Below are 15168 nucleotides of genomic sequence, written 5' to 3'. Positions count from 1 at the left end.
ACTATAGTTTACATATTCTTAAATTAGATAGTAAAGACCTGTTGATTTCAAAAATTGTACCATCTTACAGTTCTTCTCGGTAATGGGTCCCAGTGCAACGTCAAGAATCATCTCTAGCTCAAAGATTTATTTATCTTGTTCATATTTGAGACAGTAGGTTATAATAATGTTTTACTGTTAGAAGTTAGTTAGACACCACAAACTTTGCAGGAGGTGGTGTTCTTCCTTTACCATAGGATAACCACACTGTCTATTCTCAATCGGTTTGGTACCAATTCTTCCTTTCTTTCTTTTTAAAGAATTATTAATCCATCTTTAGATTATGTTGAATTTGGTGGTTTGTTTTCATTTTTTGAGCCATTTATTATTATTTTTTCTAAATTATTAAGAAAAATACTTGACATTTTTGGTAATCTATATAGAACATTTTTTTGCTATACAAATCTCACGGTCGTAAATTGAAACTACAATTATTATTCAAAACTCAAAAATTACCTATCAACTGAGTATTAAGATTAATTATAACTGTTCGAAAAGCCATGTGTTGATTGGTTATTGTCTATTAATTATCATAATATTATTTACGACTAGAACATTCGATAACTATTTTTGATATAAATATATAATATACCTTTCAATTCGAAACTAAACATTATTTTATTCGCTGTTTACCGCGCACCACATTATAAATATTATACCATTATTTAAATTATTACGAAATCATAATCATTAAGACAATATTGCATGCATATTTAAAACACTATAGATAAGGAAAAATTTAATGAAACTCTAAATAACACAGAACAAAAAATACAATTTTTTTTAATAAATAGAGAAAAACAATGATTTTGTAACACTTAAAAATAAAATAATATAGACGTTAATATACGTAGAATGTATATATACGCATATAGTCGTAAAAATAGAATAATATTAACAAGTAGTAGATTATAGACAGCTTAGATAGCTTATAATATAAATGATGCTTAATGCAAAATAAATAAATATAATTAAACTTGTAATATTGAGAGTATTGAAAAAAATCACAAAACAATGTTTGATAATTTCTCAGAGAGCTGAAGGTTAAAACACCAGATATATATCTTCATATTCCACTTGATTCCTCACTGAAAAACATAAGATTAGGTATATTAATATGAGTGTATTGTATGTAACCAATCAAAAATGCTATTGTATACAGCATATGATACGCCTCAGTGACCAATAGATAGTTGCATCATAGAACAGTTGAATAGATCACCCTCCCCCTACCAAAAAAAATACTTATCATACTTAGGGCCCCTGATTTAAATGTGTTTGTAGGCGATATACAAAACTTTAAAATAAAATACAACCCATTACAAATAATACAAGTGCCCCATATTGCATACACAATTTTTACATGATATAGGTATTATAATATACATTTATATTCCAAAATATTATTTAATATAAAATAAGTATTTCAATCAAAATTTCAAAAATTATAAATTCATTTAAACTATTTCTTAATAATAACAAATTATTACTTACTCTTTGTTCTTAGAGCTCAATTCTACAGCTTTATTCAATATAACACGCATTTCAACATTAGGATAATTCTGCAAAAGTTTGACGATTGTTGAAAAATCTCCTGCCAGTATTTGGTCTCTGATTAAACTATACAAAAAAGTGTGGTTTGTATTAATATTAATCTTTAATATAATAACTTATGCATTATTTAATATCATATGTTTGAAATTAAATCAAATATAAATAATAATAAAACTATATTTAACTAATTATATTTATGTGTAAATTGGTCTGCCAACTACAAAAAGATAGGCTACATTGGAAGTGAATGTGTGCTCACCAGGGATCAGATTAAAGTTGTAAATATTTAAAAAAAATAAATGATGCTGTATGGGGGCTACGTCATGTGAAAACAGTACGTCTCCAAGCGGTGATGCACAAAAAAAAGGCTACCTTGGTAGTCTTGTAAAAAGTTAAGAATTTTCTGTTAACTAGTATTTAGCATACATAGCTCTCAACAGAATTAAGGTAATGATTAAAATATGAAATGAAATTATAATTTATAACTTTTAAGTTACACAATTCTTTGTAGAGAATGATTATATAGCTAAAGCTAAATTAATGACCAAACTAACTATACAATAAAGCAGAACTTTCTGAAACCTTACAAAAATTCATTACAGTAGCAGTGAAAACAATATTAAAATAAATGAAATATGGTACATTATTAAATAGGCTTTGGTGAGGTCACTTCTACTACTCTCCTCTAAATTATTTATTAGTAATAAATTACTAAATATTATTGTAATACCCAAATCAAACTTACATTATCATTGCACAACATATATCAATGAGAAATGAAAATCTCTGTGAATCAGAAAACAGAGAATCCCAAATCCTTAAGACTTCTGGCAGTGAAAATTCTTGAGACAATAACAGAGTTAACCATCTAAAAAAAAAAGGAAGGCAAACAATAAAATAAATAATGAATAAAACACAAAAATAATCATAAAACACCTTACCTAAAACTATAATACTGAGGATAAATTTCATTTTTGACTAAATAACTATGAACAACTGGATCATTTTCTTTCAACCTGTCAGTTACTTTACGCATCATATTCACAATTCCAGTGTCTGTTTCATCTAATGTCTTTATGAAAAAATCACGAATTTCTGACATGAGATTAGTAAAGACAAAAAAACAGTCAGCCTCAGCATGCTCTAAAAATGATTAAAAATATAAAATAAAGTAGCTATTTTAGATAGTTATTTTTGCAGCATATACATTTGAATACTGTTATGTTGCAAAAAAACAGCATATTTTTTATAAATCAATACATAACACAATAAACACTACATAAAAATAAATAACTGAATAGGTTTTATATAGATGATAAATAATAAAAAATCAGTATTATTTAAAAATTTGAATACTATTATTTTGTTATACATAAATATAAATAAAAAAATACTGACTAACATGAGGTTAACTATATTATATGTTATTAGCCTAATATATATATAATCAATGTGGGTAAATTACACATAAATATATTGAATACATAAAATTTAATATTTTACTTCACCTTTCATTTTAATAATTGGATCAGTAGCAAAACAATAATAAATTGGACCAATTATTTCATTCATGCCTTGTACATAACCCTGTCCAGGATTTAATTTGCAATAAACAAACAATATCCTTTCTACCACCTCCCAATGTGCTTCAGAACCTTCCTCCAGCGGCTTGAATTCAGAAGTACTAGTTTGTTCAGATTTTTGTGATATTTTAACAATACCAAGACCTTTTCGTACAACATTTGCACTATTAAGAAAATGCATACCCACTCTCCTGTTCAATCGTTTAGTACCACAACTGTATACAACAATAGGTAATGGATAATCAGTTGCTTGTTGGAAGAAAGATAATTCAGGATGTAATCGCCTAAAATTTAGAAAATAACTATAAATAATTACTACATATTCTAAAGATTGATCCTATGCATTATGATTACCTGACATCTTTATCTATTTGTGTAAGAGCTTGATTATCCTTAAAAAATGTATTCCACTTGCTATTGGGATCCTCACTCAATGGATGATCACATTCTTCATTATCGATTGAACCCGGAGTGACTAATATTTCATCTGGATAATTTTAATATGTAGTAATTAATAAACCATTAATTATATTCTTGGATGATCTTTCGAAAAAATAAAAATAATATTAATATATACTTTTTGTTAAATTTATAAGTTGCCTTTTTGATCTATCCTAAGTCTTAATGCATAAAAAAAAAAAAAAAAGAATTGTGCATGTTCCTAATGCCTCATGACTTTATTTGTTATGACTAATAAATTGTAGCACTTAATACTGCTATATTATACTATAATACCTAAATAATAAATATAATAATTTAAAATACCTAACCACTGCTGGTATAATTTTCTATGGTGATCTAGTTGTTCATCCCATTTATTTCTATTGCATGGTAAGTAATTAAGCAACAACCTCCAACATAATGATCTGTAACCTTTAACGTCAGGGATACCTGTAAAAAATTATATCAAACGTAAAATACAAGCTACTAGAACATGATCAAAACCTAACCTACCATTGAAACAAAACTCTCTCAGTTTTGATAGATCGATCACTTCTGATTCTAACACTTGGTCAAGATCCTTCAACCTAGAAAAAATTATTTTATTCACTCATCTAGTTGGTTATGTTAGAATATTGTACCCAAAATGTTTTAAGGTTTACCTCAAATCGTAGGAAGACATTGTGAACAGAGATTGTCAGACAATTTTCTGAGGACCTTAATTTGACCGGATTAACATTTAAACACATACCAGACGTCAAATGATAAATGTTTTATCCAACTAGGCAACTAAAGAGACCGTTAGAGATTAAAAAAGGTCTGGCTATGGCATGAAATTTAGATTATTATTAATACATAATATTACCATACGTCTACGGTTTTTGTTTTATCAAACGTTTCGAAATCACAACATGGTTATCTTATCACAAATAACAAGAAAAAACAAAAAAGACTGTTTATTCTCTGAATAATAAGTGACACTGTCAACTGTCTGTCGTCTGTGAGTCGTGACTCGTGACTTGGTGAGTACTTAGTGTGACTGTGACAGACGTGTCGTGTCTCTTGTGCGACTGTGTTATGTCTCTCAGTGGCAGTGTGACAGTGACTATATTGTTTATATTGAATATTTAGAGGCACGTGAGCAGTGAGCACGTCCTATCATAAAAAAAAATTCCTACACATTCGTAAATTTTAATATTTTTAAATGTAGATAAACAAATAAAACAATACATTTTTATTTTCCACCCCCACTGAACGATTTTCTGTAAAACTGTCAAATCTGTTTTCATTATACTATCGTAGTCGAGCAGACAGTAAGAGTAATTTATTTCCATGGTAAACTGGTAAAGGTACTAATGAAACCAACCAACTACAAATTCATAGGAACGCTATTTTTCAATTTTTAATTAAAATGGACTGCGAAGAAGGCAGTGAACCTTTGATGTCCTTACCGACGTTGATAAATGTAAAAAGTGAGTACCATGAAGGTTTTACTTTAAAGTGTTAGGTAATTTATAATAAAAAGTAGGTATCTAAAGCTCTGAAGTTCATTGTATATAATTTTTGTAATACCATATATAGGTGCCATACTGTCATTAATATGTCAATAATAATAATATGTTGTATTACAGCACGAGAATGCTATGATGTCTTGAAGAGAAAGATTCATCTGATCGGTCGTGCTGGATTTGGTGCTGATCTAGAAATATCAAACGATACTTCCATAAGCCGTTGTCATGCAGATCTCATTCTTGAAAAAAAAGTACAAGTAGTACCTACAGATTGTTTCATTGGTACTTGATACTCTAAATAACTAAAAGTGTTGATTTGTCATTTTAAATTTTAGGCAGTCGGCAGTACAAAAAAACTATTTTTGATTCTTGTTGACAAGAAATCAAAGTATGGAACATTTATAAATGCTATGGAGGAAAAAATTGAAAGTAATTGCCCTAAAATTTTAAAGTTGGGTGACAAAATTCGTTTTGGTATAATGGATAGCATTTGGACGTGAGTAAATCTCAATAATTATAAACTACCATTTTTTATGTATATATATAAGAAATATACAATCTGTACTCTGAGGTACAATAAGAATATGAGTGACATGAATGAATTTTTGGAAGAAGCCATCCAGTAGTGATACTTCCTATTGACTTAAACTATCATTTATTATCATAAATTACTTCTATACAGTTTTAAAGTTTTTAATAAACTATGTTACTACTTACAAAAGGTATAATATACATCAATATTTATTTTATTACAGTGTTGAGGAATATCCTTTATTAGTTTGTCCATCAACATTGAAATCTTATGAGAAAGATATGTTGACACGTCTGGTGACAAAACTTGGGGGACGAGTTGTGCGTAATTGGTCTGAAGATTGTTCACACCTCTGTATGAATTCTGTCACTGTTACAGAAAAGGTACATTATGCCTGTTAAATTTGTTAGACTTACCTAATTTATATTTATGTTTTATTTTTTACATTACTGTTAGAGCTCGGATGTTTATGACTGTATATTTTTTCCGCAAAACCATAATTATACCCAAGTATGATATAAATTTGATTCATGAAGTCAAATAACTAATATGTAAACTTATTTCGAATACTTTTACATATTTGAAATTGTTGAGTATATAAATGCATATATTTCTAGATAATTTATCATATACCTATATCATAAATTATTAGTACAATATTAAAAATTGTCCTTATTATTATCATTTATCATTGTTAATTTATTTTATTTCAATAAAAAAAATCATCGCTAATATTATTGTGTTTATAAGTAACACACTCATAAAATAAGGTGATTAGATTTATAAACCAACAGTGCAGTGGCTATGGAAACTGACAAAAATTTTATCAGAAAATTGCTAAATTCAAGTATGCACCTCTGTAGACGTGAAGATTTTTGAAGACGTCGTTTTTGATTTGTATTAACATATTATCGGATTGTCAAAGATCTTTCAAATTTTAAATTATCAAAAAATAATTGTTGTACAGTGTAATTCTGATACTTATAGGTCTTAAAGTACTATACCTATATAAAATTTAATTTTAATGGATTGGCAACTAATTTATCATTTTTTTGTGTATTTTGTAATAAAGTAATTTTAAATCAATGTTTAAAGAGTGTATAATTTTTTTTTTTCATATATTTGTTAAAAAAAAAATTGTTATATTTAATATAGTTGATAGCATATAATTGCATATTGTTACTTGACATATTGGTCATTAACACCCAAGCTCTAGTTATAATATTACTTAAGTGTAAACTAATTGTTATTTAGTACAATACAATAACTGAAAAAAAAATGTTTAGAAGATCCAAGTTTTTTTTAATATAGATATTGGAGGTTCATTCTCATTACATTCAAAATGTATAAACTCATCATTACTGCTTTAAAGAAAATATTATAATCTTAATAATATTTTTTTTTTTTTCATGGTAGCAGGACTTATTTTTTTTAATGTGTTTTTGATTCACCAATGTTTATTGAAAATATGTTTTCCTTAGATCATATTCTACACTGTTTGTTAACATTTTAGTTACTTTCAGGTGTTATTGTGTCTAGCATCTGGAAAATCAATAGTACCCATAAGGTATTTTACTGATTTATGTAGTGGATTGACAGTTAATTTGTCGTTGGAAATACCGTACTGCATGGATTACACGCCTAAATTGATCGAAGGTCTTTTAAATCCAAATTCATTATCCTTAAATGTAAATAATAAACGTAAAACTCTATTCTCTGGAAAAACATTTATATGTTCTACAGTTAATCAATTAAATCGTCTTTCAAAATTGGTAAAATTAGCAGGTGAACATAGTTTTACAACAAATTTAGTTTATAAAAAGTATAACCTTGTATTTTGTTATTTAGGTGGAGAAATTATGAATTATTCTGATGGAATTTTGTCTGATAGTGATATTTTAAATGATACAAAATATATTCTAATGCAACAAGATCCACGCTATAAGGAAGATAATAATACATACCAACAAATTCTGGGTAATTTATCCTTGATGTCTGTAAAATATTAATAGCCGATTGATAATATGTGGAAATGTTAAAATGAATGTATATCATTTTTAATTGGTTGTTGTTCAGAATCAGAACTAAAATTGGAGGATTTAACTATTGTTATTTATTGCATATATGAAAACTATTAATTTATAAAGCTGTAGATCTAGTTTAAAAACAATTTATTAAGATAGAATGAAAAATAGTTTGTCTATTTATATTTCTCATTTTTAGTTTAAAGAAACAATAGTCCAATTTAAGTTGATAAAAACTAGACTGTTAAAATGAAATGTACAAATGTAATTTTTTTCCTTTTTATAGCTGAAATAGTGGTTACAGTGTGAACATCATTTTTTTCCTTTTATTGATGTTGTTTTTATCAGAAATTTATACTAAAATACACAGCATCATAATAACCCTTACTATAAATATTAATATATAGTGTCATTTTCATGATTGAGTCATAATCCTTTGTGGCAAACCTAGTTCAAAAATCAATTAATTAATTATTTATTTAATGTAATAGCTAATTTACCTAAGAAATGTTTTAATTTAATTTTTTTTTAATCATTTATTATTAAAATACACGATCTATAAATATTATTTTACAATAAGCGTATGTGATGAAGGTGTCATGACTAGGTGACTGGAGGTAAAAAGCCGCACATTGTAGGCACTTAAGCGTGGGAGTTTATTTTAATGTGCTGGTGAGAAAGAGTGAGATTGAATACAAAATAAAGGGGAGGTAAAAGTACATACATTTTAGTTAAATAGGTCACAACAGCAGGTACATTTAAGACGCCTTCTGAGATCACCAGGAATAGCATTGGTGGATAATTCAGAAATCAAGGGATTACAATGGCTGTGGAATTTAGAGTGTGTTTGTAGAAAGTTTTTGCGACGTTTTGGACTGTTGGAATGGTTAGATCTTTGTTTAGAGTGTCATTAGGTAAAAAGTAGGGGGCTTTGGTTATTTGGTGGACACATTTTAATTGGAAGACGGATTTTGTTTAAGTTGGACGTTTTGGCTGCACCCCAGAGTTGGATACCGTATGTCCAGATTGGGTTGAGAAGGAGTTAAATGTTTTAATTAATTCAAAAATTATTATGTTTCATTTTTATTGGTTTTAGAAAAACTGAAGATGGTGAACAAAAGATCAATACCAGAAAATGATATTGGATTTGCCATTATTTTTTCAAATACTACAAAACATTGTAACGCTAATTTCAATGTTTCTTTAGTTAATCTTGAATCTCAATCTAATGTAATTAAATCACAAAATTCCATTATCTTGGCTCCTGAAACTGAGGTACTTAAATAGTGTAGTTATATTTATACTAAAATAAAAATAATTTTGATCATTTTTTTATATTTCAGGTTTTAACTGTTAATGATGGTGAATTATTTTCAGCTAATACCATCCCAGATTCTTTTCCAAATACCATACAAGATTCTCTTCCAAATACCATACCAGATTCTCTTTCAAACACACAATGTGCTTTTAAAAGGTATTTAATTACAAACTAATTTGTATTTTAGATATTTTTTTATATTCTTACTAACAATTTTTTAGACGGTTAGAAGTATCTGACTCTGAAGAAATGCCAACAAAACGTTCCTTATTGGAAAATAGTAAACAAAAAAATAAAGATATGCAATCAATAAGAATAGAAGAGGGCTTAAAATTGTTTCAATGTGTGATTGAACCAACTCCATCCAGTAGTAACCATAACGTTCAAAGCCCTGCACCTAAAACCCAAACTATTAATAACAGTTTTACAAATGATAATTTGTGTTTAACCACAGTACTAAAGTCTCAAAACAATTCTAATGCCAATAAATTGTCAGCTTGGCTTGAAAACACTGTAGCTGGCGATAATGAGCACAATACTAATAATCTACAATCAACAACTGCTGAAATCCAGGCTGTTCCTACAAAAAGGAATGTATCAAATGATAACCTATTGTTTAATAACGAAAACGAAGATCCATTCAACTATATGGATATTGATGAAGTTGAAGAGCATCCAAAAATAAAGCGAAAGAAAAGAGATATGGATTCATTATTTTTTCCTATAGTTAACGCATCATCCAGCAATAAAAGTGAACCATCTAAAAATGTGGAGACTAATGCCAATGTAGCAGTAGATCCAAATTTCATTATGAATTTACTCTCCGAGGCTAAAGGTACTGGACAGTTTATAGATGCAAGTATGCTGCATAATAAATCGGTGAGAAAATATTTAAAATTGGTAATGATATAATGTACATAATATGTGTAATACCATTAATTTTTCTAGTATTATATACTATTATTTATAGTCAGTGGTAACTGGTAATACATTAATCAATTTATGAATATTTCAGTCTACTAATACACATGAAGATACTGAATCCGATAACTTATTAAATTCGGTCATTGTAGAAACTGTCAGTATGGTGGTATCCAGACCTACACAAACCGCTAACATCATTCAAGGAAATAATAGTAATCTTAAGAACTTCAAGAAATTCAAGAAGGTAACAGTTAAACTCGCGGGGAAAAAGTCTTTCGTAAATTTATATTATATTACATATAAAATGATTGCATAATAATATCATTGCCAATTTTCAGATGGAAATACTGGTTAGATAAAATAATAAACCTATTATAAATAGGCCATTACTGTTTTTGAATATTTATCTACTTATATAGGCCTAGATAGAGCCTTATTAAAATCAGAATTAGGTTAATGATATCTAAAATATGTAAATACTTGTTCTGAATTTTATAAAATATAGAAAACTTAAAAGAAATTTGAAATATTGGGAGCCAACAATTATTTAGTATCATTCATACTATTTATTTAAATAATTTAAATTTATTAAATTAAATTTTAATATTTTATATTTAAGATAAAAATTTCATAAACAGTTTATATGAGTGATCATCTTTAAATACCCATATATTTACAATTTACCCCATATATATCTTGAATAAGATTTTCAGTTTAAATTGATATTGTGTTTATAATTTTATGTTTTAGAAAGGACCAACCATGCGTATTCCATATATTGTTCCAATGGAATTCACTCAAATTGATTAAAATGGCTTTATGTTAATCAATTAAAAATTTAATTATTTCTTATTTAAGTTAGGCTTTGATGAATTATAATGTTTTTACTTGTTTATTTATGTGTACAAAATATATTTATTTAAATTAAATTAAATGTTTTGTATATAGATCATGTGATGTTTTGTTGAGTACTACTTAAAATAAAAATGTACTTTGTAGAATCAGTATTTTTGACTCTTCATGTTGAGTATAATATCATTTAATATAATACTGGATTCTACAATTTTACGTAAGGTATCATTATCACAGCTTACAAACTCCATTTCCACACCGGGAGCACCTAAATAAAAATATACATTTTTTGATTAACTTATTTTTTATATTTATAATAGTCATCCATACCATAGATTATATAAAACTTTATATAATCTGTATCCATACCATGTAATTCACATAGTTGAATTAAACGATTGATTACTTGTTTAAAGTTTTTAGCATAAGTGTATTGTGTACAACATAAATTCTAATAAAATTATGCTATTAATTTGTTTGTAACAATAACCATATATTATAAAGATTTAAAAAAATTATTATTTATACTTCATACATACAATAAACCTAAATATGATCATCCCTGAACAAACATCTAATTATATGAACCAATGATTAAGAACCTAATATTTATTTAATTTTCTGATTTCAAATTTACCTATTGATCTAATTAATATTTCCAGTCATAAAATGAAAATGGTTCAATATTTCATTAAAATGTAAGTAACATACATGTTCAATGATATCATAGAGAAATAGATACCAATTTATGAAACAAATGTTTTGTTAATTTTTACTTTTTTTAATAGGCATATTATAAATTATATTTTGCTGTCAAAATTTATATTTGACCCTCACAGATAATTCTAATTATAGTACTTATTTAGTCTGTTGCCATCGTTAATTGATGAATAAAATTTGCATATTTAATCAGTTTAAATCATATTATATACGATATATCTATAAATAATATAACTTTTTCTTAAATCTTAGTGAATGATAATACATCTGACTTTAAGTTAGATTTGAATGCAATGATAAGTATTCATTGTATACGAAAAACGATTCTGAACGGAGATGATTTGTCAGTCTAGGTTATATTATATTTAAATATTGTCATATTATATTCTAATTTGAAACAAATATTTTATTTTTCAATTAGGACGCATTTTGCATAAGGCATGGTTAATCAATTTTTCCAAAAACATTGCATGTAGTTATCATAATTCAGAATACCTTATATTATCATTGATGTATATATAACTGGTTTGAGGATAAATCGTATCGTTATTCGTTACGCAATTTCGTGAAAATTTAAAACAAACGCTCAAAACATTTTTGCTATAATGACGCTTCAAATTTCCTTTATAGATATTTGAAGGAAAACTTACGCAAAACTTAGTGTTGTATTTTTAATCCTAAGTTATAAACACTAAATTTTTTATGATTTTTCAACTTCAAAATTACTTGCAAATTTTCGCGTTTATGACAGATTTCGTAAAAATTTGAACTATAAACGCTTATGAAAAAAAATTGTGACTAACGATTTTTAATTTTTTTTAGCTACAATAAGAACAACTCATAAGGAATCTTGTATTAAATTTTCAAGTTTTTTTGGTCATCCAAAATTGTTTACCTTTACCGACACTTCAAAAAAAAAAATTCTCATAAAAATCGAAAATTTCAGTGGTCTATAAATAACTCAAAAAAAGTCAAAATAATTTGAAAATCAAACTATATATACATAGATTACACTAACATAAACATTTGGAGAAAATTTCAAGTATTTACAGTGATTAGTTTTTGAATTACAACCATATAAAAAAATCGATTTGGTCGATAACTGATTTTGCGTAAATATTCCCGTTTTTCTGTCATTATTTTGTTGTTTTGCTCGATGTTTTTGAAAACTGTTGGAAAATGTTTTCTTTTGACCTGTATAAAGCTCCAAGGATATTCAATTTCCCATCGGAAACCACCCCCAAAGTTTGAAATTGAAGCATTATTTCAACTAGTTATGCAGTTATGCTGTACACAGACACACAAAAAAAAAACACACATCATCGTAAAATCAATACATTCATCACTCCGTTCAGAATCTAAAAGCGGGGAAGTAGATGTTATTGTGCTGTACAGTAGCCAGCAATAGGTTACAAGTGGGTTACTGTAATGGATGGTACCTATTAAATTTGAATTCAATGATATAATATTATCGTATACGAAAAACGATTCTAAGCTGAGATGGTTTGTCAGTCTAGGATGTTTATTATACTATAATACTATATTGTTATTATTTTAAATAAAAAAATGTACTTAATTACCCATAAAATAAATTCTAATAATATATAAAACCGATTTTGTGTAAAAACTTCCGTTTTTCCATTTTTTTTTTTTTTTGTTTCTTTGACGATTTTGAAAATAACTGGGAACTTTGATCTATCCTCCAATGCACTAACTATATAGATTCACTTTTCAACAGGAAAAGCTACTAGAGTTAAAATCGAAGCATTATATTTCGACAACACACACACACAAAAAAAAAACATTTTAAAATCAATACATTTATCGCTCCGCTCAAAATCTAAAATTATTATGTTATAATTAATAAATTTTTTATGATATAAATAGACAATGAATTGAGAATGGGTGGTAAACATAGACATAATGTCTATGACTATTATGTCTATGGTGGTAAAGTTAAAGTTCCATCAAGTTGATTTTTGAAAACATTTGTGATATCACTAGGACCTAACAGCCAACAGGCAAGTTGTTAGGTTAGGTTAGCTACCTGGCAAGGCGCTAAAAATTTTTTTCCGTGAGGTGCTGAGTGTAGTCGATATATTTTGTGCGATGGCTAGTTTTTTCAAAAACCACTCATATACATCATTTAATTAATTTTAACGTTACATAGCCATTATAGCACACAATTAACTTTTTAAACACTCAGTACCTAATTTTTATATCATAAGTTCTATATAGGGTATGTGTATGAACTTTTAAATAATTAACAGAACGTATGGATGTGTTTCTATTTTAATTTAAATAGGAATTTATTTTTACAAAGCTGTAACTGGCTACATTAACAATAATGAACACATTTGACAATATTTTTTTTTACTTCTATAACATATACCTTGTTAACTGTCAACTTTATGACTGAATATTTGTGTTACTTTTAACTTTTATGTTTCATTTTTAATCTTTTATTTTGTAAATATAAATTAAAATGATTGACAATTATATTTAATATTGGGCAGAAGAATTTGACTAATTTTGGGCAATAAGTTGAGGTGACTATTTATCTTTGTTTCCATTCTATAATTGATACATCATTTACAGTAAATGCAATAATAAAATATTTTTTATTGAAATGGGCTGAAATATTTTTAGAGGGAGCTAAAGTCCTTCCTCCCACTTCCCCTTTGAGTCATGCATCCAGATCATCCAAAATATTTAAGGTGTTTGCGCCACAGATTTAAACTACTTATTCAATAATCTGAGTAGAATATATATTTGTACTGAATTAATTAATATTTAATAAATATTTGGGCTTTTTTAAAAATTTAATTGGATTAAGATAGGAATATATATATATTAAAATATAAAAATACAACTTACAATCTGTAAACATTTGAAGTGTAATAGTAGTAAATTATTTGGGCATACCATAGTTTTGAAAATGATCCCATTGTTCTAGGGCCAATATCAACGGTTTAATTCCTTTATTTTCATTGTTTTCAACTATGTACTCAAGATGGCAACGATCAATATCATCCAAAACCAACCAATTAAAAAATATCTCTTTGAGTTGAGAAACTAAAGATAAAATTAAATTCTTAATATTTTTAAAATATTTGTAATTAATAGGTAGGTCTTACTAAAAGGTATAAGATCTGTTAATGAAAAGTTTTGGTAAGTAGACATTTTTACTACATAATATGATTGTTGCTAGATAAATTATTATACTACATAATTGTTACTATGTAAGTTATACAGAAAATAAATCCATAGATTCTAAAATATTTATGATGCCTTTGTAGACAGTAATTTGATCCTAGAATAAACATTTTTTTTTCTTTTTAATATAAAAGAAAAATTTTATTATCCCTGGTAAGAGCAAATGACCATAAAATTAAAATTAAGACTGATACAGACTTTAATTTTTGTATTGATATGATGTCTGGTCGGAGTCATAGGGTAATAGTCTGAGTACTCGAACATTAAAAAACAAATTGTTTTTATCTATGTAAAAGTAGGAAAATATTGTGTATAATAAATTAATATTTCTATATAAAAATCAGTAACTTACAATTTAAGATTTACTTACCAGTATATAAATTAAAATTAAGTTTATAACATAATTTTATCGGGATAAATAGGATAATATATTACCATTGGAAGATTTTAGTTG

General features: G+C 26.7%; 3 protein-coding genes across 4 annotated transcripts; 1 reads left to right on the top strand and 2 right to left on the bottom strand.

The window, feature by feature from the left end:
- Nucleotides 1-794: 794 nt before the first annotated feature.
- On the bottom strand, nt 795-4496 carry LOC107171158 (TBC1 domain family member 13). The gene is made up of 9 exons (XM_089219248.1): nt 4280-4496; nt 4131-4204; nt 3942-4067; nt 3531-3663; nt 3102-3460; nt 2535-2736; nt 2339-2461; nt 1534-1659; nt 795-1127 (listed from the first exon to the last, which is right to left on the bottom strand). Exons 1-9 carry the CDS (start codon nt 4297-4299, stop codon nt 1106-1108), a joined length of 1185 nt encoding a protein of 394 aa, XP_089075374.1. The 5' UTR covers nt 4300-4496; the 3' UTR covers nt 795-1105.
- A 135-nt stretch (nt 4497-4631) lies between these two features.
- nbs (nibrin) lies at nt 4632-10878 on the top strand. 2 transcript variants are annotated; one of them, XM_015521379.2, is made up of 11 exons: nt 4632-5089; nt 5249-5385; nt 5464-5624; nt 5884-6043; nt 7184-7445; nt 7509-7637; nt 8781-8959; nt 9028-9158; nt 9224-9881; nt 10018-10170; nt 10677-10878. In XM_015521379.2, the coding sequence occupies exons 1-11, from the start codon at nt 5029-5031 to the stop codon at nt 10734-10736; spliced, it is 2091 nt and encodes a 696-aa protein (XP_015376865.2). In that variant the 5' UTR covers nt 4632-5028; the 3' UTR covers nt 10737-10878. The 2 variants fall into 2 exon arrangements, with proteins under 2 accessions (XP_015376865.2, XP_015376872.2); XM_015521386.2 differs by having other exon boundaries at nt 4634-5089; nt 5249-5379.
- LOC107171167 (uncharacterized) lies at nt 10520-14951 on the bottom strand. The gene is made up of 3 exons (XM_089218467.1): nt 14909-14951; nt 14424-14630; nt 10520-11046 (listed from the first exon to the last, which is right to left on the bottom strand). The coding sequence occupies exons 1-3, from the start codon at nt 14949-14951 to the stop codon at nt 10928-10930; spliced, it is 369 nt and encodes a 122-aa protein (XP_089074593.1). The 3' UTR covers nt 10520-10927.
- Between the last annotated feature and the right edge of the window lie 217 nt (nt 14952-15168).

Source organism: Diuraphis noxia, unplaced genomic scaffold (genome assembly GCF_037042655.1).
Source record: "Diuraphis noxia isolate RWA-SAM2 unplaced genomic scaffold, SU_Dnox_SAM2 contig0002, whole genome shotgun sequence".
Taxonomy (NCBI): domain Eukaryota; kingdom Metazoa; phylum Arthropoda; class Insecta; order Hemiptera; family Aphididae; genus Diuraphis; species Diuraphis noxia.
This window is presented reverse-complemented; position numbering and strand designations above follow the sequence as displayed.

Excerpts from the sequence above, each read along its gene's own strand:
- LOC107171158 (XM_089219248.1), bottom strand. The coding sequence starts at position 4,299 with ATGTCTTCCTACGATTTGAG. Across the intron at positions 4,205-4,279 it reads ATGTCTTCCTACGATTTGAG|GTTGAAGGATCTTGACCAAG; the intron begins GTAAACCTTAAA and ends AATTTTTTCTAG. Across the intron at positions 3,664-3,941 it reads ATTATACCAGCAGTGGTTAG|ATGAAATATTAGTCACTCCG; the intron begins GTATTTTAAATT and ends AAAATTATCCAG.
- nbs (XM_015521379.2), top strand. The coding sequence starts at position 5,029 with ATGGACTGCGAAGAAGGCAGTGAACCTTTGATGTCCTTACCGACGTTG. Across the intron at positions 6,044-7,183 it reads CTGTCACTGTTACAGAAAAG|GTGTTATTGTGTCTAGCATC; the intron begins GTACATTATGCC and ends AGTTACTTTCAG. Across the intron at positions 9,159-9,223 it reads ACACAATGTGCTTTTAAAAG|ACGGTTAGAAGTATCTGACT; the intron begins GTATTTAATTAC and ends ACAATTTTTTAG.
- LOC107171167 (XM_089218467.1), bottom strand. The coding sequence starts at position 14,951 with ATGACTCCGACCAGACATCATATCAATACAAAAATTAAAGTCT. Across the intron at positions 14,631-14,908 it reads CAATACAAAAATTAAAGTCT|ACCTACCTATTAATTACAAA; the intron begins GTATCAGTCTTA and ends CCTTTTAGTAAG. Across the intron at positions 11,047-14,423 it reads GGATCATTTTCAAAACTATG|GTGCTCCCGGTGTGGAAATG; the intron begins GTATGCCCAAAT and ends ATTTTTATTTAG.